Here is a 23,274-nt window from a genome sequence, read left to right on the forward strand (position 1 = left end):
AAAGAACCTGATAAAATAAATGTATAATAAAAAAAGAATTGAAACGATAAAACAAATACCATGGTCTTTCAGTTAAAAAGGTAAAGTTGTTTCTGGGTTCTGTGGCACAAGCTACATGTTCTTTACATCAACACCTCATTCTGTGGTCTGCAATGATGAGGTCATCACAATTGTGTAATAATTACATGCCAGAACCTGACAATCAACATTTTTTCCCTATCCAAACACATGTTTAAAACACCCGACAAACAAACCATCATGCACGAAATTCAAGCAGAGACCGACATCTCACCTATAAAGAATTTCAGGTTGGTGTTTTCCATCTTTTGACGTTTTTAAAGATCTTGGGCATTTCTTTGTTATGCTTGCACAAAAAGTAATATGCTCTCTAAATAACCTAAATGGTTTCGTTCGCTGGTTCTCAAAGTGGGGCCCGGGGATACCCAGGCGTCCTTGAGGTTCCAGGGGGTCCCCAGCAAATGAAAAACACTAGCATGTAACTTTGCCATGTGTTAACATAAAAGACATACATTTCTTTTTTACCCATCGTTTCCGGTTTACCTGTCGCTGTATTTTGGTGTTTTCACAGTTTGTTTTGGTAGCCCAAAAACATCCCTTCTACCAAAACAAACATAACACCAAAACACAGTGAGAGGGCAGTGCGTTTCTGCAGGTAAACACCACAACACTACTCCAGTGGCTTATAACTGCCAGTATTAGTAAAGGACCTGGCTAAGATATGTATGCACTTACAGTGCCACAGGACGTCTAAGACGTCCGACGTCTAAATAGCCCTGGGTGCCACAGGACGTCTAAGACGTCCAATAAAAAAATAAAAAAAATACATATATGTATATATTATTATTATTTTTTTGGGAAAAAAAGGTTCAGAACCCAAGATATGATAATTTGAAGATTTGCTGCTCCATTCACTCTTTGTTTAACTACTTACTAAAAAAGGCTGTATCTCGGCTCCTAAGCACTTTTTTTTACAATGAATTTTGGTTGTGGCACTCACTCACACTCACCTCACAGGGAACAACTTAGGAACTGTGACTAATTTTCTATCCGGGACAAAATACCCGAAAAATTACCACGCCCTTTTTTTAATGACCATAACCGGTGCACTACTTCCAACATGGCTCTATATGCTAAACTGTTGGAGCGGTTTACCTAAACATAAGTATTCTGAACATTTTGAGCACCTCAGTAAATCTGTAGCTTCAATTAGTCAGTTCCTAAATTGTTCCCTGGGGTCATATTAGCCAAGAACAGTTGAGATATTCTCTCCTAAATTAAGTGCATACATATCTTAGCCAGGTCCTAGACTATATAGAGGGAAAGTGTGAAAAAAATGGCCAATAGTTCAAGGCTCCAACAAGTCCACAAATGCAGGTTTTTGCATTTTATTCACCTCCAAAACGTGCAGGTTTATGGACAGTGCAGGCCCGGGCAAAAATAATTCAAAATGAAATAACACTGGCCAAAACAAAGCTCCAAATAAAGGAAATGAGGAATAAACACTTGACAGCTAAAGAAATTAGACAAACCAGGAACTTAAGAAACTATAACAGGATAAATCCTTCTACAAAGGCCCTGGTAGCTCGCTCCTGGATGTTGTTATGGCTAGCCTCAAGTCAAACTCAACCATACCTCTTGTTCTTCTATATGGTGGTTGGCATCCTTAACTAAACTTTGCCTTCACCTGTAGCATGCCTTTTAACCAGGTGAGGCAAACCATCACATAATTAGCAATTGGTAACTCTGTAAACTCAAAAACGGCTAACTAAGGCCCATGAGTTATTTTAAACAATTACATAATGAAGTAAGTTACAAGTTCAACAATGTTTCCCAGGCGCCAATTCATTTACAGATTTTTATAATAAAGACAAAACCTGATACCAACATAAACAAACACCCCTCCTCCACTACAGTGCTTGGCCTCTTCCAAACAACAGGCCATCACTGCAGAGGAGAGACAGGTGACCCCACAAACAATTCAACTTCCCCAATTCCAACTTTTGAGAATGTCTTCAGATATACACCTGTATGGAAAACATGCAACACCACACTACTAAACACCTTTCCAAGACGGCTTGCTGGTGAATGCTATGGGAAGCAGCTGTGCAGTGTGTATGCATGCAAAGTTCCTCATTACTGTCTTAGGGCACGGGTTGTCCCGTGACAGAAATAATTCGTAAAAAATGATTTCTATTTGTTTTGTTATGTAAACCCAGGGCAAAGTTGCACACTATGCCTTTAAGCCCTATTTAGTTTATCAGCTATTCTAAAATAGCCGATCTACAAGCTCACAACGCATTGCAATGCAATGCATTGTGAGCTTGTGGATCGATTTGTTTTTAATGGTGACACATTTTGACAAATCCCTGGCAAGGGTCCCTGGCACAAAATCTTTCCAAATAGGCTACATATCGATTTGGCGGTCCTTGCCATGAAATTGTATGAGAAGAACCACTGATTTAGTTGGTTCAGTTAGCTGCAGACTCATAAAAAAAAACTTAGATTAATGAAGATGTTATTAAAATATGTTGAACTTTATTGCAAAGTCTAATTCAAATCAAATAACTATAGTTATCTGGGATCATATCACCATTTTGATTCTGAATCATGCAACATGCACAATTCAATCTATTTTGACAGAAATGGACAGAAAGTCAACATGTTGCCCTCTGGTGGATGTTTTAAAAATACTAAATACATAATCAGGAATTGCTTTATTTCTCCATAGGCAGATTGATATAAAACTTTACAGATTAAATTGACAGATTATTTCATTTTATTTCAAACCTTTATTTCAACTCGAAAATCACTGAGCTTACCCTAATTTCAAGCAACGTCGAGTGTACATAATCAAATAACCTACACAAGAGCAAAGCTCAAATGCACATGAAACACAAATAAAAACAAAAATGAGCATCACAATAGATCGCAGAGCAAGTAAATTAGCATTAAACACAAGATAAAACAAATATATAAAACAAACAAAATGAAATCACTCAAAGCAGTTACATACCGACACACATTGGCTAGTGACACATATGGTCCAAAGTTACATTCTAATCACAGATTCCATTTTTCATTTCAGTTTAATAGGTAATAGCCTATTGCATTATCTTATAGTAGTTACTACCAACTTCAATACAAACAAACTATGGTACTTTTTTTGAAGTCTGTTAAAGATATATTTTGGTACATCTAAAAGTGATGCATTTAGATTTTTTTTTTGTTGTCTTGTTGACAATCATATCCCATGTCCTGTTTTTAATACCACAGTATATGGAATAGTTTGCACTGCAGTGTAGAATAGTTTATTTTTCATCAATATTATGAATTAATAACATGCATTACTAGTTTTCATGAATAGAATATAAGAAGAAGTTATTCCAGGAATGAAAAAAAACCTGTATGTAGGGATGCAAGTTACCAATTCCTCCCTCCGTTATACAGGAGGAGGGCCACCTCTGGGCCTCGGCCCTGGAGGAGGGCCACCTCTGGGCCTCATCGGCCCTGGTTGCCGGTCCACTGGCCTTCGGACATTGGGATTGGGCGATTGAAGCTCCACGTCTTCCTCTACCACAACCTTTTTCTTCTTCTTCTTCTTCGGCTTTTCTTCTTCTGGCTCTGGCTCTGGCTCGGGTTCTGGGCAGAGAGGGACCGTGGGGAGTTTAAGGCCTGATTTACTCTGAGGTGCACACAGTGGTGGAAAAAAGTACTGACATCTTTTACTTAAGTAAAAGTATCAATACCGCAATGTAGAAATACTCTGTTACAAGTAAAAGTTTGGAATTCAAAATGTACTTGAGTAAAAGTACAAAAGTATTGGTATCAAAATATACAAAAGTAAAAGTACTCACTATGCAAGTTTTCAAAAGTATAACATTTATAAGGATCTTTTGAAAATAGCAGATCTACAAGCTCACAATGCGTCGTATTGTGACGCATTGTGAGCTTGTAGATCGGCTATTTTCAAATGGCCAAAATGTATATAGGGCTGAAGTGGTTAATATATGTTTTGTGATAATAATCAAAATCTACAAAGTAACTAGTAACTAAAGTTTTCAAATAATTGTAGTGGAGTAAAAGTACAATATTTGTCTCTGAGATGTAGTGGAGTAGAAGTAAAATTACAGAAATACTACCAGTAAAGTAAGAATACCTCAAAATTGTACTTAAGTATAGTACTTGAGTACTTAGATACTTTACACCACTGTGCACATGCAGTCACGCACCAAAAATAACAGATCTACAAGCTCACAATGCGTCGCAGCGACACACAAGTACAGCATAGCCAGAAAGATATTGAGTCGACAGCAACACTCCATTTTCTGGGAAGGTCATCATGCTCGCGGCTTTGATAAAAAATGGCACGTTCATTAGAGCTGAGAAGAGGAAATAGTTTCAGGAATGTCATTGTATGTTTAGTTATGGCATGTTATCTTTGCCTCCACTTATTACACTTCGTCTTGCGCTGAATAGCAAAATGCAGTAGCCGATTTTGTAGGGGGGGGGGGGGGGTCTTGGAAAATTTGCCCAAAATAGGAACAGCAGGGATTATCTTATCTGGTTAATTGAGCATAGTATAATTTGCTAGGGCCCCATTATGAATGAATGTCAGTGTTGGGTACTGTAGATTAAAAAAAAAAGTAGTCCTGCACACTGCCTTCACTAAAACCTTATTTAATAAAGAACAACGTTTCGGTCAACTGACCGGTATCAGGTATCTCTGATTCTTCTCTACGCAGGCTATACTCTCCTACACACATGTCCTTGTAAGTATAGGTATGCAAAATAACTTTATCTACTAGTGTTGGTACTATACCATGCCCTAGCAGGGCAACTTCATTTACCAGGCTCCAGGGGAGCAAGTCCTCTAGTCCAGATCCTGTATGACCTGTACCATGCACTTGCAGGAGATTACAACTTACCAGGCTCAGACTCAGGCTCCGGAACACCACCGATTGGCTTGGGGAGGAGGTCCTCTAAGTCCTTCATGACCTCGTTGGTGCTGTCCATGTTGTTCCTCCTGTTCTTCTCCTCATCCCGAGCCTGAAGACACAAAAAGAGAGGTTTGGGTGCATAGATAAAGACAGTAAGACACAGAGACAAGGAGAGATAGAAAGAAAAAGGAGTGGGGCGTCAAGTATTTAAAGAGTGAAGAACTTTTCCCTTGCAATTATGACTTTTAGTGGGAGGGAGAGAGAAGGGGACGGAGAGAGAAGGAGAGGGGGAGAGAAGGAGTGGGAGAGCCTATGTAACCCGACTAATGCTGGGTAATGAAACAAGAACACGCTGGGCCAAGCTGATTGCCACTTACTGGTGATTCTAGGTTTTCATAGGTCTTTCAAACTTGGAAAACTATTATCGCATTTTTCAAATATATCGGTTTGTACTGTATGAATAGGGTTCTCTGCCTGTTCCACTCACCAATTGCATCTTCTTCTTCAGATCTACGTTGGCTTGCTGGTAAGCCTTGGAAGTTACGTTCAGATAATAAATGGCCAGTCTGTTAAGAGACAAAGTTATTGGAATCAGTTCTATGAATGAAAGCTATTGGAATCAGTTATTACTGTGAATGGAATCAGTTAACTTATTTCTGAGAAAGCTATTGGAATCAGCATCACTTTATGTAGAAGGCAAATCAGATTCACTTTCTGTCAAATGTATCGGAATCAGAATCACTTTTTTTAAGGCATTAGAATCAGAATCACTCTCTGTAAGAGAAATCACTTCCCAAAAGAAACTTTGGAAAGAAACATTCATTCGACCTTTATATAAAATGATCTGAGAGATCATTGAGTGAGACCCTCATTTACAATGATGCCGAGATTACACATGAATTAAGAAATAACACAAGAACAACAAAAATCCAATACATTGAAAACAATTGGGTAAAACAGTTGCATACAGGGACATGAGAAACAAAATTGCTTTCACTTCATATTCACCCTCGAATATGATGTAAAAGCAAGATGGCCACCGTGTGAACAGACAAGAAACTGAGTAGACTAACGGAACCATAATTTAACACTTGTACTCAACAAAAGAGCTAAACTGTAAAAGGTTTTGTGTTTTGAGTGCACACACGTGTGTGTGTGTGTATATCTACTGCATGTGTGAGGCAGTATGACAAGCATACTCACACCATGAGTAGCACAGCAGGTATGATGAGGCCAGGGTTGGCTGCGTAGCTCATCAGTGTTCCTATAAAGGATGGCAGGTCCAGTTCAATAAATTCCAGGACCACATGAAACATCCTTTCCTTCCCACTGTGGAGAGTTCATTCATGTAATCACCATTTAATACTACTGGAACAATTAGTAGAACCATTTACTGACAAAAAGCATGTTAGTAGTGTATGTCCACTATACATGTGGCAGACAGAGTCAGTGGTGGAAAAAGTACTCAAATGTTTTACTTAAGTATAATACTGTTTTTATAATAATGTTTTACTTAAGTATGCAGATCTACAAGCTCACAACACGTCGCAATGCGACACGTTGTGAGCTTTTAGATCGGCTATTTTCAAATAGCCTATGTATAAAATAGGACTAAAGTGGTTAATGTACAGTATGTTTTATAACGGAATAATGTATATCTGCAAAGTAGCTAGTAACTAAAGTTTTCAAATAATTGTATTGGAGTAAAAGTACAATATTTGCCTCTGAGATGTAATGGACAGAAGTAAAAGTATTAAAAATTGGAAATACTCAAGTAAAGTACAATACCTCAAAATTGTACTTAAGTATAGTACTTGAGTACATTTACTTAGTTACTTTCCACCACTGGACAGAGTATAATAATAATAATCACACCCAGTATGAAGTAAGCGGCGCCTTTGATGAGTAACGTTACTACACTATTTGAGTGTGTGCTGGTATTCAGATGGTCCTAATCTATTTGAGTATGTGCTGGTCAAAAGTACAACATTTGTCTTTGAAATGTACTGGACTGGAGGTATCCAAAATACACAAATGCTCAAGTAAAGTACAGATACTCAAACAAACGTATTTGGTACACTTCTCAAGTAAATGTACCTTGTTACTGTCCACCACTGATTAACAGTAGCAGTACTGGTTGCGGTGTGTAGTCGTTTTCGTAGTAATACTAGAGGTCTAACCTGAACGGTCCACAATCGAATGAAGGAGGCAGCGTCATGATGGTGAAGACGACGGGCAGGAGACTGAGGAACAGGATGAGGAGCAGTAGGCCCATGTAGAAGTTGTTGGATTTGGAGGCCTTGAAGACTCTCTCGTGCGGAACGTTAGTGGCCATCACAGCCCAGCACTGGTAGTACATGGAGGTGAGGAGGCGAAGCACGTTGATACCGACCAGCCCTGGGGCATAGAAGGCACCCATCCTGCAGCACACACACACACATAAAAAAAAAATCACACCCAGTGTGAAGTGAGCGGTGCTATTTATGAGTTATTAATTTCATCATGCATCTCGGTAGCCAATCACAGCACGTCCTGCGAAGTGACGTGCTTACATTTTTTACATTATTATTCATTTCATCATGCGTCTCGCTAGCCAATCACAGCACGTCTGCGAAGTTTGAAGTTAATTTCATCATGTGTCTCGCTAGCCAATCACAGCACGTCCTGCAAAGCTTAGCCTATGGGCGTGTTTTCCACAGCATGGCGTCACAGCGAAAGACACATTTTCACGACGGAAAGAAAAACTTTCACCACGGATGGGTCCTAAACCCTCTTATAGGAGCGGTTGCACCGCTCAAAAACAGGCAAGCCTATTATGACATGCCCAGAATCAGTGGTGTAAAGTAACTAAGTACATTTACTCAAGTACTGTACTTAAGTACTATTTTGAGGTATTTGCACTTTACTTGAGTATTTCCAATTTTCAGTACTTTTACTTCTACTCCACTACATCTCAGAGGCCACGATGCGATGCATTGTGAGCTTGTAGATCTGCTATTTTCAAAATATTTTATTTTGGAAAACTTGTGAAATGGGGCAGCATGTTCTATTAAAGATGTCCTGAAAAACCTGACATCATAAAAAGATTTGTTTGCCTGTTTTTGGTTAAAACATGTTGCTTGTTGGTCCAAACTGTACTGTTTGTTCAGCTGCATAAAATGCTAAATCCTATTGCCAATATACAGTATTCTGCAAACTTGTTTTTTACCTCTTGTTTTTGTCTTGACAACTCTTATGACCTCTGTCCCATTGACATCCCATTGATGAGGAATTATTTCACATACTTTTTGTGATTTTCTGCTGATTTCAGTATTTTCATCCTTTTCCATAGCTTTTAAAAACACTGTTGTACATTATCACACAGCATGAAGGTGCTCAGCAAGTTGGTTGCCTTGCGTGGTTCCCTTTGCCTTCAGTGTGTGAATGTGTGTGTGAATGGGTGAATGTAATGCACACTGTAAAGAGCTTTGGATAAAGGCGCTATATGAAAATGCACCATTTACCATTTTATATCTAATGGACATTTGCTGAAAACATAGCATACATTTTACACATGTCCTGTCTCACTCTACAACATCTTCTTGGTAGAGAGAAAATATCATACCAGATCATTCCTTGATTGAAGACCAGCCCAAGAACATTGCCGCTGATATCAAATTCACCATATGAAGGCTGTATACAGTAGACAGAGACAATGGTTTTAAACACAGTAGAGTCACCAAATAATATGACTTTTACACACCAAGGCAAAACAACATTCCTTCCACAATATCATGACCAGTGGTGGACTCAACCCCAGTACAGTATTGCAAAGTACATGTTATTTTTAATGTCAATGCATTGCTGTATTGACATTTAGAAAATGTACCAAGAAAGTATTATTATTATTTCTCATAATCTCATATCTTCAAAAATAGTTTTAAAAAAATAAAAGAAAAAAGCCGATTTACCTAATGGCAGCTTGATGTACAAGTGCACCCCCTGGCCATGATACTAGTACCCCCCAATCCAAACATTGAGTGCCAAGCATGCAGGCTTTGGGTGCCATTGTTATAGACACTACTAACCACATGGAGCCCATAGGCAGAGATCTATACCCTGCAAAGTCGCTATGAAGGAAACCAAACACACTTACGAATCCAGCCTCCAGGTCCCAGCACCAGCAGTAGTTGAGGAAGCGTACAATGACAGCCCTGGCAAAGTCACCTATAAGGATGGTGAGATAGGTGACCTGGATATCTGACACAGTCAGCTTGACAAACTCCTGTCAAATGAACAATACCAAGGCAGGACATGTCCATGAGCACAGAAAAACAAGATACACATAGACGGACGGATGGACCGACCGACCGACCGACCGACCGACCGACCGACCGACCGACCGACCGACCGACCGACCGACCGACCGACCGACCGACCGACACAGACGGACAAGACAGACAGACAGACAGACAGACAGACAGACAGACAGACAGACAGACAGACAGACAGACAGACAGACAGACAGACAGACAGACAGACAGACAGACAGACAGACAGACAGACAGACGGCCAGACAGACAGACAGACAGACAGACAGACAGACAGATTACACCACAGATGAAGTATGTGAGTGAGTAGGTCGGAATGGCTTCTAATAACCAAAATGTAAATCCAATATAAATTATGTACTGTACTGTAAGTGTAAATTGTAAATCAATATGTAATTCAGTGTTAATTTCGTCGACTAAAACTATGACGAAAAAAGCTGGTCGACTACCCTTTTTCATTGACGAAAACTAAATAAAAACTAAATAAAAACTAAGCTATGGTGACTAAAACTATGACTAAATATACTGTCAATTTTGTCAACAAATAAAAACTAGACTAAAATGTTACGGAGGGACTAGTGGATAAGAGATCCAGTAAAGTAATTTTATGCTTGGTTTGTGGGCTCCAAAAATAGCCGATCTACAGGCTTGTAGATCTGCTATTTTCGGCACAAGGCCAAGTATAAATCAGGCATCACGACGCCACCAAGGCCCGCCAAAAATACATTTTAGTCGACTAAATCAACTGTAGATTTAGTCGACTAAAATCGTATGATATTTTGTCAACTAAAACTAGACTAAAACTAAATGGAATTTTACTCAAAAGACTATGACTAAAAACGTTGCTGTCAAATTCAACACAATTCAATGTTTTTGTGAATGATTACAATGCCAACAGCAGTCTCCCAGCAGGGTCCTCTGATGACATCACCAGGGTCCATGGGGGGAGGTGTGGCCTCGGAGTCATTGGACATGAGAGTGAAGTTGGCGTAGTACTCCTTCATGTTCCAGATAGAGGCGTTCTTTATGGACTCCTCTTCTTCCAGCTAAAAAGACAAGAGATTACGCTTAATCCCTCATTGTTCACTAGTGTGTTCATTAACAATCAACTGTCAAAGCTAGTCAGGAGACCCAGACCAGACAGATATACACATAAAAAAGTTGAAATAGGGAGATACGTTTCCACAACTGGCCATATACTTGTACGATCTACAAGTAGGCCTACACAACGCGTCACATCGCTTTACATTGTGAAATTGTAGATCTAATATTTTTGTTGGAAATGACATAATAATAATAATAAACCTTATTTGTATAGCACCTTTCATGACATCAAATGCAGACGAAAGTACAAAGAAAAAAAAAGAAAGCTAAATAAAATTGAACACAACATAAAATAAATTTAAAAACTGATGGCAATATGACAGATGAATGTAGTGACAGGCGTATACCTTGGTGTTGACCTCGTCGAACAGGGTGAACAGGAAGGTGTAGACTAGGTTTCCCAGGAAGAGGGCGAAGATGTGCGTACCTTGGTGTTGACCGCGTCGAACAGGGCGAAGAAGAAGGTGTGGAGGTTTCCCAGGAAGAGGGCGAAGAGGAAGGTGTAGAGGTTTCCCAGGAAGAGGGCGAAGAGGAAGGTGTAGAGGTTTCCCAGGAAGAGAGCGAAGATGTACGTACCTTGGTGTTGACCTCGTCGAACAGTGCGAACAGGAAGGTGTAGAGGTTTCCCAGGAAGAGAGCGAAGATGCGTCCCAGCTGCCACTTGAGGGCGATGCGAGGATGATACTCCTCCAGCTCAGCGATGGTCTCAAACAGAGGAGGACACACCAGGCCCAGGAGGGACATGATGAGCTCCAACTGGACAAAATAATATGTAAGTTGTCAGCGGTGGAAAGTGTAACTACCTACACGTACTCAAGTACTGTACTTAAGTACAATTTTGAGGTACTTTACTGGAGTATTTCCAATTTTCTATACTTTTACTTCTACTCCACTACATCTCAGAGGCAACTATTGTACTTTTTACTCCACTACAATTATTTGAAATCTTGAGTTACTAGTTACTTTGTAGATTTGGATTATTAGAAAACATGCATTAACCACTTCAGCCCTATATATACTTCGGCTATATGAAAATAGCAGATCTACAAGCTCACAACGTGTTGCATCGCGATGCGTTGTGAGAATACTTTTATACTTTTACTCAAGTACATTTTTAATACCGAACTTTTACTTGTAAGGGCACGGCCCCACCGCACTTTTATTTTACCTCTGGGGCAGAATCTGCCAATGCTTTGTCAATGCAAATGGGTGGATTCTTGGAAAAAATCCGCAAGATCAGGAATCCACGCATTTGCATTGACAAAGCATTGGCAGATTCCACCCCAGAGGTAAAATAAAAGTGCGGTGGGGCCGTGCCCTGAGGGCGCGCTCCCACCGCACTTTTATTTTACCTCTGGGGCGGAATCTGCCAATGCTTTGTCAATGTAAATGCGTGGATTCACACAAGAGCGGATCTTTCCGCATGTCGCGCAGACTGTGCGTTTATCTGCTATACACGACTTGTCCATTTGAAGCATAAAACTGCTGGAGGCAGGAGCTGCTTTTCCTCCTCTGCCCAATCGGGTGAGTCGAAGGCGGACGGAAGCACCATGGTGCTCAAGGCAGAAGGCGATGCGGGCTACGGGGAGGGTCCTGAAAGTGAGTGACAGGTGCGTCACTCCCGTTTTTTAGAATCCGCTGGCTGCAAAAAAACTGTGGCCGCGCACAACCTGCGTTTAACAGCAGCCAACCATGTTTTGGTGGGAGCACGCCCTAACAGAGTATTTCTACACTGTGGTATTGATACTTTTACTTAAGTAAAAAATTTGAATACTTCTTCCACCACGGAAAGTTGTCAATCTATCGATCGACAAGCTCACAACGAGTCGCATCGTGCTGCATTTGAGCTTGTAGATCTGCTATTTTCGGTAGCCTAAAAAATCAAATAGGGCTTTAGTGTTTAAGCTGTTCCTCATTTTACTGGGGACCCCCTGGAACCCCCTCAAGGACCCCTGGCGGTCGCGGGACCCCACTTTGAGAAACGAAACCACTCTAGCGGAATTTGCAATTCTTATAGGCCCGACTTTGTCAGTATTACCTCATTCTTCTCATACCAGCTGAGGTCATCCCTGTTGGCGAACTCCTGAGACCTTTTCACCACAAAGTAGATGAGGTAGCCGCTGCCGCCCAGGCTGCACGTGATCATGAAGTTGGCCAGAACCCTCAGAAATCTCCTCAGGTGGATGTTCTCGTCTTTCTGGTTCTCCTGCTCGTCCACTATGGACTCCTGTGCTCATCACAACAGGCACGCAATTGTAAAGAAAAATTCTCATCCTTTTCAACTCCAGCGCAGTGGTTTTCAACCTTTCCTGGATCAGGGCCCACTTTAGCCCTAGAATGTCTAAGATCTTACGTATTCCAAATACACGGCCATAGATCGGTCCTATCCCCGCCCGGTTAGCAGACTGACCTCCCCGGCATAAAAGTTCTTGGTGCTGCGTGTGTACTTACCCAATAATTAATTCCTAAGACTTGGAGTCAGATATTGTCTTCTAGTTTCATATCCATTCCAAAGTTCTGGCAGAAAACGTGTGTTTAGTCAAATATCTCCACTTTTCCACGAACTGCACACGGAAGACATTCTCTCCGGGCCAGGGGCCAGAAATGAGTGCAGGACTGAACATTTCAAAACTTCCTTTGGGAAGCACAAATGTATGGGGCACACAATGGGCAGGTGAGGTGATTAATTACCCCACACCAATCGCAACGCACCTGTCAATTGTGTGCCCCATACGTTTGTGCTTCCCAAACATTGACTGTTCCCAAAGGATGTTTTCATATGTTCAGTCCAGCAGTCATTTCAGGTCCGGCCTCGTCGCTGACAGAGAACGTGGGAATGTGCGTGCAAAATTTCACAGAAGTCGCACGCTGTGTTCATGATTTGAGGCATTTTGTTCAAAACGGAACACTCCTGCAAACTTTGGAAGCCAATCTTAGCCAATCAGGGTGGAATATGAAACATCTGAAAGACACGTTTCGTTTAATGACTATAGAGATACTGTGTACCGATTTGCGTGATGTTTGGACAACATCTGTAGGAGTACTGTCAAAACATTTGTTTTGCAAAAATCGGCCTCCTGGTGGCGCTATAACAAGCCCATGTGAAAAATGTGGGGCAGAGGTTCTGCTCTGGCATCCAGGGAGTGTGTGTGCACAGTTTCGCTGCCACCATGCCAACGGTGCCAGATATTAGCTTTTCACAGACGGACACACGGACGGACGGACAGGGTGCAAAACATAGTCTCCGCCATGCCTTTGGCCTGGCGGAGACAAAAATTGTGAAATGGAAACCTTAACGGTCTCCATGTTTACCTTGAAGCTGGTGGTGACGGAGGCGTATTTGTTGTCAGCGGTCTCAGGGTTGCCAATGAGGTAATCCCAGCTGGTGAACATCTTCCATGAAAAGGTAAACTGTGAGTCATCTCCATCTCCGCCCCCGACGTCTGAATTGTTAGCCATTCTGAACACAACAGAGTTGTAGAGTTGCAAGAGTTAATCAAACTAAATCATTGATAATCGATTTATTTAATCAATTATAAAAACGATTAGAATTTGTTCACGTCGATTCATTAATAAACTAGAAAAAGTGCTCCTCGGAGCACAGGCCAGGTGGGTTATTGTGACCTCCTGGTGGCGCTATAATAGGCCAATGTGAAAAGGGTTCTTTCTAGGCCTTTCACAGCAATCAGACACGTTCATGATTTGAGGCATTTTGTTCCAAAAATGTGTTTTACAAAAATCGACCTGCTGGTGGCGCTATAATAGGGCCAATGTGAAAAGGGTGGCATTTCTTCCTCGGCCTAATGGGAATGCGGACACACGGACAGACACACGGACGGACGGACAGGGTGCAAAACAAAGGGCTCTATCTTGCCTTACCCCTTATCCCTAAACATTTTTGGCTTTTTTTACTATTATGAAAAACATTTCAAGATAGTCCAAATAGCCGATCTACGAGCTCACAATGTGTCGATGTAGATCGGCTAGTTGGACTATTTTAAAATGTTTTTCAAAATGGTAAAATATGGCTAGTGAGTTTAGGGATAAGGGGTAAGGCAGCGCACAAGAGAGGGCCCAGAGTCTCTGCCACGCCTTCGGCCTGGCGGAGACAATAAATAAAAAGTAACAACAGAATTATCACTGAGAAGATAATGGATAGTTGCAGAGTCAGACCTACACAGAGTTATTCATCACCCGAATGCGGACCCACAAGAAAACACTCATTTTCAACTGAAACATTCAGTGGATAATTTGTTATCTTTGTTGAGCAACAAGATCATGTGACAAAGTACAAATTAGCCTTAACATTAGATCAAAGTTGTGGTTACAAACACATGCCTGTACACAAGTATCCTTTTATCGTATGTTTGTCAAAATGGGGACTTTAACTTTCACTTCAATTGAACAAAAACTTTTTTTTAAATATAATCTTTCACTGGTATTATAACCAGGTATTTTTGACAACTTCTCTAAAAGTCAAGTTCTACTCACGTGCGGATCACCATCATCAGGCTGTAGCCAAAGGAGCCGATCCCCACCAACAGGTAAGACAGAGGCAGCCGGAAACTCAGCAGACCGATTTGTCTCAGGCTGTTGTAATATCCATAGAACAGGATGGAGTACTTGCAATATCCCTGAGACAAGAAGAGATGAGGTGGAGGTCAACTTGGGATAGGTGCAGAGGGTATACCTTTTCTTAACAACTTCTCAATTCTGAAACCTTTTAATTTAAAGGACCCCCATAACTGAGTGGTCTGTAACTCAGAGAGTGTACATATGGAACCAAATGGACCCCGTAATTACGGACCTGTAAGGGTCTAGTCGGTTTGGAACCCCCTCAAGGAACCCTGAGGGTTCCTAGACCCCACTTTCAGAACCACTGACGTAAACAATACAGTTATATAACTCAAAAACATAAGACCTGTAGCGTCCATTTGGAAGCTTAAAGGGTCCCTGGGCCACACTTTGTGAACAGTTCTCAAAGTGTGGCCCAGGACCCTTTAAGCTTCCTTGGGTTCCTCAGAGAACCACTGACTTTTTAGGCCCTATAAACTTTATTGTATGACAAATACTGAAAATAGCCGATTTACAAGCTCATGCGCTGTAGAAATAACATTTGCCCAAAATAGGGACGTCGGTGGTTACATTTTGTATCTATTATTAAACTGTTAAATTATTATATTATCAAAAATAAATACTAAACATATCAGACATATCATTCCCAAAAGTATATGCACATATTTAATTCAGTCTGACCAGAAGCAGGATTAAAACCTATCCCTAGAATTAATGACAAGAGGGGGGTGGGTGGAACCATGGGCGCAGATCGATTGATTTTGGAGAGCTGAGCAGCTCACTTCATGTTTCACCCAAGGGCCCAGCTTCCTGCTTTGCAATTGAGTCTATATAGGAAGTAAAAGTTCATATGAATGGCCTGTAGGTTCGCTGATGTAGCCTTAACCCATTAAAACTGGGAAAAGCATCAGAGTCATTTTAGATTTCTTTGGCTATTAAAAAATAGCAGATATACAAGCTCTGTGCCACGCTACGAGCTTGTAGATCTGCTATTTTTTAAACATTGTGAAAATGTGTGCAAATCTTTGAATATATGTATTTTTTCAAGCAAACATCTTTGCGTATGGGGGTCCCTGGAACAACATATTTTGAGATGGGGGGGTCGGCGGCCAAATACATATCATTTTGGGTGGTCCTTGACATGAAAAAGGTTGAGCACCACTGATATTAAAGCAACATAGTTTTTTTTTCAGAAAACTGTTTATTTCAAAGACATTTGTAGAATCCCCAGAAGCAAACATTTGAGTTACAAATGTTCGCTTTCAAAAGTCGACACGACAAGTTCATATGAATGGCCTGTAGGTTCGCTGTTTTACCCCTGCTGGTGTCAGAAAGATCTTTTCTCCATTCAAGTGGGTGGGCTTTTGACGAACTTTAGACTTGATTTTATTACCTTAATAAACATATTATTATATTATAGTATATCATTATAGTCATAAATACTATATGCTTCCAGTCGCTAGTTTAATGTCTTCTTTCAATCATCATGATATGCGCTTTGGTAAATTATGGTCCCATTTATTTTAAAATTGACGATAAAGTAAGGTATGCTCTAGGAGGGGCGGGATGATTTGATTGACAAGCTACACAACCAATAGCATTCATTCCCCGTCCCCGCTCTTGATTGACAAGCTACCCAACCAATAGCATATAGGCTTCATTTTACACAGTCTGTGGTTTCACCTACGTTGAAGTCCATGAGGGTAGAGTAATCCTGAGCAGTGGGCTGCTCCGCCGTGGGCACCGTCTTTCTGGGAATGGAGCCATATGGGAGGCCCATCATCAACTGGACATTAATACATGAACGTAAGAGAGAAAGACAGATGAGTCAAGCTTTCAATACACAGTAAAAAAAAAACAAATGGAAGCAAATGGACCTTAATAAGGATATTGAATGTAGCCTTAACCCATTAAAACCGGGAAAAGCATCAGTGTCATTTTAGATTTCTTTGGCTATTAAAAAATAGCAGATATACAAGCTCTGTGCCACGATACGAGCTTTCTATTTACTGCTATTTTTTAAACATTGTGAAAATGTGTGCAAATCTTTGAATATATTTATTTTCAAACATCTTTACCTCAAATCTTTGCTTATGGGGGTCCCTGGAACAACATATTTTGAGATGGGGGGGTCGGCGACCAAATACATATCATTTTGGGTGGTCCTTGACATGAAAACCACTGATATTAAAGCAACATAGGTTTTTTTCAGAAAACTGTTAGGATTTCGAAGACATTTGTAGAATCCCCAGAAGCAAACATTTGAGTTACAAATGTTCGCTTTCAAAAATCGATTCAAAGATTTGCAAAGATGTTCACGATAAAAAATAAAAAAAGCAGATCTACAAGCTCATAGCGCAGCACTCTGTGACGCGCTATGAGCTTGTATATCTGCTATTTTTCAATAGCCCAAATAAATCTCAAAAGGACACAGATGCTTTCCTGGTCTTAATGGATTATGGGTCCATTTACTTCCATTTACGCACTTTTCAGGGTAAATTTTTGATTGAGGATTTGACAGTAGGCTATTTCACCTCTGGGAGGACCACCAGTCCGAACATGAGGCCAAACAGAACCAGGTTCATGCCATACATCCAGCGCAGGAAGATAAAATAAGACGCCACAGATGACCCAAAGTGACCTGAGAGGGGCGCCAGAGGTTGAACATCATATCATGTAAGGTACACATTATTTTCAAGCAGGGGAATCTGTTCAGAGGTTGAACCAGGAAGTAACTCACTTTCCACCTCCTTTATCTTGCTTTCCCATGGTATACACGATGTAGCGAAATTATCAAAATCCCGTTGGAACTTAATCCATTTCTGTCACGACACAAAGAAAAAAGAAAGAGGTTCCAAAATGAAGACAGCACAAAGCAAAAAGCAATTAAATGATGCAGTGTTTCCCTTTGGTTCTGACCTTCATCATCTTAATTTTGTAGGCAAACCACTTCTTGCCTTTGCCTTTGCCCAGCGCTCCTTCAAACTTGTCCACAAACGCTTGAGCTGTCCTGCAGCAAAGAGATGGGGAGCAAGAGGACAGCCGCTGTTCACATTTGAGAACAGCGAGGAACATTTTAAAGCTGCGGTCCGTAAGATTAATGTCCTGCCCGTGTTTCTAACCCTTGTCTCCCGCACGAGGGCCGTCATTTTTACTGAGAAGGGGAGATATTGCATTTTGAGCTTCAGGCAATAAATCTACCTTTCTAGTAAACGGAACACTCGCCCCAAAACACACTCGCCCCATCTTTTGTGCGGCTCGCCCCCAGTGGCGGACCACTCGCCCCGCTTGGCGTGGAACGCTCGCCCCCAGTGGTGGACCACTCGCCCCGCTTGGCGCGGAACGCTCGCCCCCCAGTGGCGGACCACTCGCCCCGCTTGGCGCGGACCACTCGCCCCGCTTGGCGCGTAACGCTCGCCCCCAACAAGGCGGACCACTCGGCCCGCTTGGTTAGAACGGACTACATTATTAAGTAGACTGTTCACTATTAAGTTCGGAAGTAGTTACCACGACAGAGGCGCGTCATCTGAAGCGGACTTGAGCACGAGAGGCACCGCCGAGGGAGCTGTAAGCCGTGCCACTGCCGAACGTGGTGAAGTGCGCATTTTGAGTTACGTTCCGATAGGGACAGAATCGTAAATCATCGCCCTCCCCCTAGTCTCGGTACCCCCGAGATGTCAAGGTTGGTCACGTTTGACGTGGCCAGAAATACCTGGTGGGTCCGACCGTTCCGAGGTCGCCGGATTTGTGGGTCCGACTGTTCCGAGGTCGCCAGATTTGACCCGGAACGAGTGTGTTTTGGGGCGAGAGTTCTTGTATTCACATTTCTTAGTGGAAGAAGTCATAGGGAGACCACCTCCAACCACTGCAGGTGTGCCAGTTATATTGTATTAATTAAAGGGATAGTTCACCCCCACAAAATCTTTTTTTCTATCGATTAGTCACCCCATGGAGACTTGAATTCATGGATTATTATTCTTTTGTCGCATTCCCAAGACAATAATTTGATGACCAGTAGGCAGCGGTTCCGGTAGGAGACACAAAAGGAGACTCTTTGTGTCTCCTACTGGAACCGCTGCCGGTCATCAAATTATTGGCTTAGGAATGCGACAAAAACAAAAAGATATCCATGAACTCAAGTCTCCATGGGGTGACTAATCGATAGAAAAAAAGTCATTTTGGGGGTGAACTATCCCTTTAACATATACTCTACCATACAGATTGGTTCAAATGTGTTATTCATTGTGCCGGATTGTGCCGGATTGTACCTTTAGAGCCCCTCAAACCCTATACTTAGTTGACTGGAGTCCTGCAGGTCTCGCTACTAGGCCTCCTCCTGTTTTTGCTCTACACTAAATATCTTTGGCAAAAATAGCCAATCTACAAGCTCACAACGCGACGTGGAATGTTTTCCCCCAGAATAGGGATGATGGGGTTCATGTGGTTAAATCAGTTACTATAAGAGGTGAAAGTTTACTTGAGGTTTTCGAGTCTCTTTCTCATCCTCCATGGTTTGGTCTTCATGACGGCAACCAGGAGCTTCTTCTCCTCCACCTCCTCCTTTAGCCGGGCAATCTCTCCATCTGACATGGAGTCCTCGTCTTCATCAGAGCCTTTCTTAGAGCCATCGTCGCTGCAGCACAGAGAGATGGACGCAAGAGGAGAAGGGAGGAACTCAGAGATACAGTATATACAGTATATACATTGAGACAAAGTTTAAAATAGGGGTTAAGTATTTAATCAGACTAATTGATTTAGTTGATTATAAAAAGTTCATTAGACATTTTTTACAAAAAAAAAAAAGAAATACTAGAAAAATGTGCTCCTCGGAGCACAGGTCTCCGCCAGGCCATGTAGGTTATGGACCTGGTGGGCCAGCATTGTATGAATTTATTGCACAGACACAATTATGTTGAAATGTGCAATTTGCAAAAATCGGCCTCCTGGTGGCGCTATAACAGGTCAATGTTTCACGGCAATCGGACGCTGCGTTCACGATTTGAGGCATTTTGTTCAAAACAAGCCACTCCAGCAAACTTTTAGATGCCAATCTTAGCCAATCAGGATGGAATATGAAAGATCGGACAGATACGTCTTGATCACAAACACACACACACACACACACACACACACACACACACACACACACACACACACACACACACACACACACACACACACACAGACGGACAGGGGCGAAAACATAGTAAAAAAAAAGAAAATGTGCTTCTCAATTATTTGATTAATCGAAAAAGTGATTGATTGAATTATGCAGACCTAGTATCCAAACAAACGCAGAAAGACACCTCTCAGTGTACTTTTAATGTTCGAACTATTAGTTCCATTCAAAAGAAACACGAGTTAGCTTTCCTCGCTCACCATCACAGTATTGATGTCATATGCGTTCAAGAGCACAGAGTGCACCATCCAGGTGTTCAAGAGAAGATTAACTCCTACATGCTCATCACAGCCTCAGCTGAGAAGAACAGTACAAATTCTACCATCAGAGGTGTTGGTTTTCTTCTGTCCCCAAGAGCACTGAAAGCTTGCCACAACATCATTAAACACACCGAACGGATAATAGCTATGACACTCGTTGGCAACCCAGAGACAACTGTCATTGGTTGCTGCAGTCCAACCAACGAGGACAGGAATGAGCCAGATGTTGTCAATTTCTACAAGGATCTGTCCTCTGTTGTCTCAGCCGTCCCAGCACACAACCTGCTAATCATTGGAGGAGATTTCAATGCACAGCTCGGACCTGAAAAGGCACCCTTCACCTTCCATAAAGCAAGCAACAAGAACGGCAGACATCTGTCCGACTTTCTGGATCAATTCAATCTCATAGGCGCTAACACCAAGTTTCAGAACCGCCCAGGCAGGTTGTTGACGCATCGATATCCAACTGGACATCTTGCACAACTCGACTATGTACTGTTCAGAAAGAAGTGGCAAAACAGTCTGAAGAACTGCAGAGCTTACACATCATTTGACACCGCCTTCTCCATATCTAGCCTCATACCTTTACCCAAGAAAGGCGACCTCCAGCAGCCTGGGAACTACAGAGGTATATGCTTGTCAGCCATTGCTTCCAAAATCTACAATTCTCTTCTGCTTAACCGAATAACACCTCATATTGACCCAGTTCTCCGTAGGAACCAAAATGGTTTCCGTAGGAAAAGATCAACTCTACCACAGATCCTTGCTCTAAGGAGAATCATCGAAGAACTTCGGGTATCAAAGAAGAAAGCTTTTTTGTACATTTTTGTAAAGCCTTCGATAGCGTGAACAGGAAAACTATGATGCATATTATACTGCTCAACTATGGAATACCAGAAGTTCAGGGGGTTCAGGAGGGGGATGGAAAGCGAAGGTTCCCAAAGTGGGATCCAGTGTCCCGCAGGTGTAGAGGTCCTTGAGGGGGTCCCCAGCAAAATGAGGAACAATTTTAAACACTTAAGCCTATATCAAATTTCGGGTATTCGAAAATAGCATATCTACAACCTGGAACATAAGATGATTTTCTTTTTCATCGTTGGGAAGAGGGCCTGAATAAACATAGATATTATATCTATGTTGATATTTTACACTGTTGATAAATCTTGTCTAGTCGACCCTGGCACAAAGTATTTTCAAATGATGGTCCGCAGCCAAATGATGCGCGGCTCGCGGAGCTAGTTCAGGCAGGCAACTCAAGGCAGAGCGCCAACCTGATCAGGTGACCAGTCGCATGCGGTCTTCTCCTGATCCGGGGCGGTTATTTAAACTTCTCTGCCTACCTGTTCATTCTGGCTTCTCTCTCTGGCTGTGCTGTCGTGCTGCTGGCTGTTGCTCCTCTGCTGTCATCGCTGTCTCCTGGCGTATCATCTGCTGTCTGTCGCTTACCTCGCTGTATGCTGCTGCCCATGAATATTCTTAATCCCACCGCCTCCCCGCCATGATCCACCTGTAGGCTCTGTTTCTAGATTCCCATGGGGGTCTTAATGCATTCCCTGTAAATTCTATTTGGCATGTAACATTTATTAAAATGTTCATGCTTACAGGGAATGAATAGATTCAGAGCCCTGACGCCAATCTATGCTTCATATATCTATGCTCAATTATGCTCAACAAAAATATATTCTAAATTTAATCCAAGAGTTGTCTGACTGAAATGCATATCAATGTGTGGGTCCTTCAGATAGAAAATGATGTAGAAACACTGATGTAGGATACCTACCCTTTCTTCTTATCGTCCTTCTTCCCTTTGTCCTTCTTTCCTTTCTTGTCGTCCTTCCCCTTCTTTCCACCTTTCTTCCTTCCCCTGCCTCCCTTTCCCTGCTGCTCCTCCTCGCCTTCCTCCCCCTCCCCTTCCCCCTCCCCCTCCTCCTCTCCCTTTCCCTTCTTTCCTTTCTTTCCTCCTCTCCTCGCCGCCGCTCCTCCGCGCCTCCTCCCTCCTTTCGGAGCTTCGTCTTCGTCTTCGGCCTCGTCCTCGCCGTCGCCTTTCTTCTTCTTCCTGCTCCGGCGGCCCCTGGGAGCCGCCTCGTCTCCCTCATCCTCGTCTTCGGCGTCCTCGTCCTCGCTGCCTTTCTTTTTGCCCCGGCCTTTTCTTGCAGACGCCGCCTTCTTGTTCCTTTTCTTCTGAGCGGCACCGCCGTCTGTGTGCCAACACATTCAAACACACACACACAAACAAATGTATGCACAGACACAGACACACACACAGACACACACAGACAGACACACACACACACACACACACACACACACACACACACACACACACACACACACACACACACACACACACACACACACACACACACACACACACACACACACACACACACACACACACACACACACACACACACACACACACATTTAGTAGAATATAAACACCCTCATGTATTCAGAAAGTTAGAATAGATGGTGTCAACAATTATTCATCTGATCAAAATCAACCACATTGATTATTTTCAGAGTCTGTCCGTATTAATGGCAAAACACTGACACTCATATCGCCTTACCGTCAGTGTCTGACACGTCCCCGTCTATCTCGATCCCAACTGAGAGAGATCAGTGAAACAAAACAACACAACACACGCATCAGCGGTTTAACATGATCATCTCAAGTTCCGTCCCTTAGAAAATCAACTCAATGCTGTTTTAGATCAGGAAAAAAAATAAACCCACTGTTTAATTTATGCTTTGGTGAAAAAGTGTCACTCAGCAAAAAATGTCCTATTTTCAACATTAAATATTTGCATGTGTTGACACTTTTCTATGCCTAAACATGGATCACTCAGCACAATATTAAACTCACCGTCGTCCATTTGAGCCTCCAT

At 42.1% G+C, this 23,274-nt stretch overlaps 1 protein-coding gene across 1 annotated transcript; it reads right to left on the minus strand.

The window, feature by feature from the left end:
• Window positions 1-2,837: 2,837 nt before the first annotated feature.
• Window positions 2,838-23,274, minus strand: tmc2a (transmembrane channel-like 2a; the record flags this gene model as incomplete). Its single annotated transcript, XM_080420154.1, has 20 exons — window positions 2,838-3,660; window positions 4,947-5,067; window positions 5,446-5,524; window positions 6,162-6,287; window positions 7,139-7,378; window positions 8,563-8,630; window positions 9,094-9,222; window positions 10,156-10,314; window positions 10,949-11,128; window positions 12,411-12,599; window positions 13,685-13,832; window positions 14,864-15,006; window positions 16,635-16,733; window positions 17,482-17,588; window positions 17,688-17,769; window positions 17,867-17,957; window positions 19,425-19,580; window positions 22,167-22,584; window positions 22,957-22,995; window positions 23,253-23,274. 20 exons carry the CDS (start codon window positions 23,272-23,274, stop codon window positions 3,461-3,463), a joined length of 2,796 nt encoding a protein of 931 aa, XP_080276280.1. The 3' UTR covers window positions 2,838-3,460.

This window comes from Gymnoscopelus braueri, assembly GCF_963280865.1.
Source record: "Gymnoscopelus braueri genome assembly, chromosome: 22".
NCBI lineage: Eukaryota > Metazoa > Chordata > Actinopteri > Myctophiformes > Myctophidae > Gymnoscopelus > Gymnoscopelus braueri.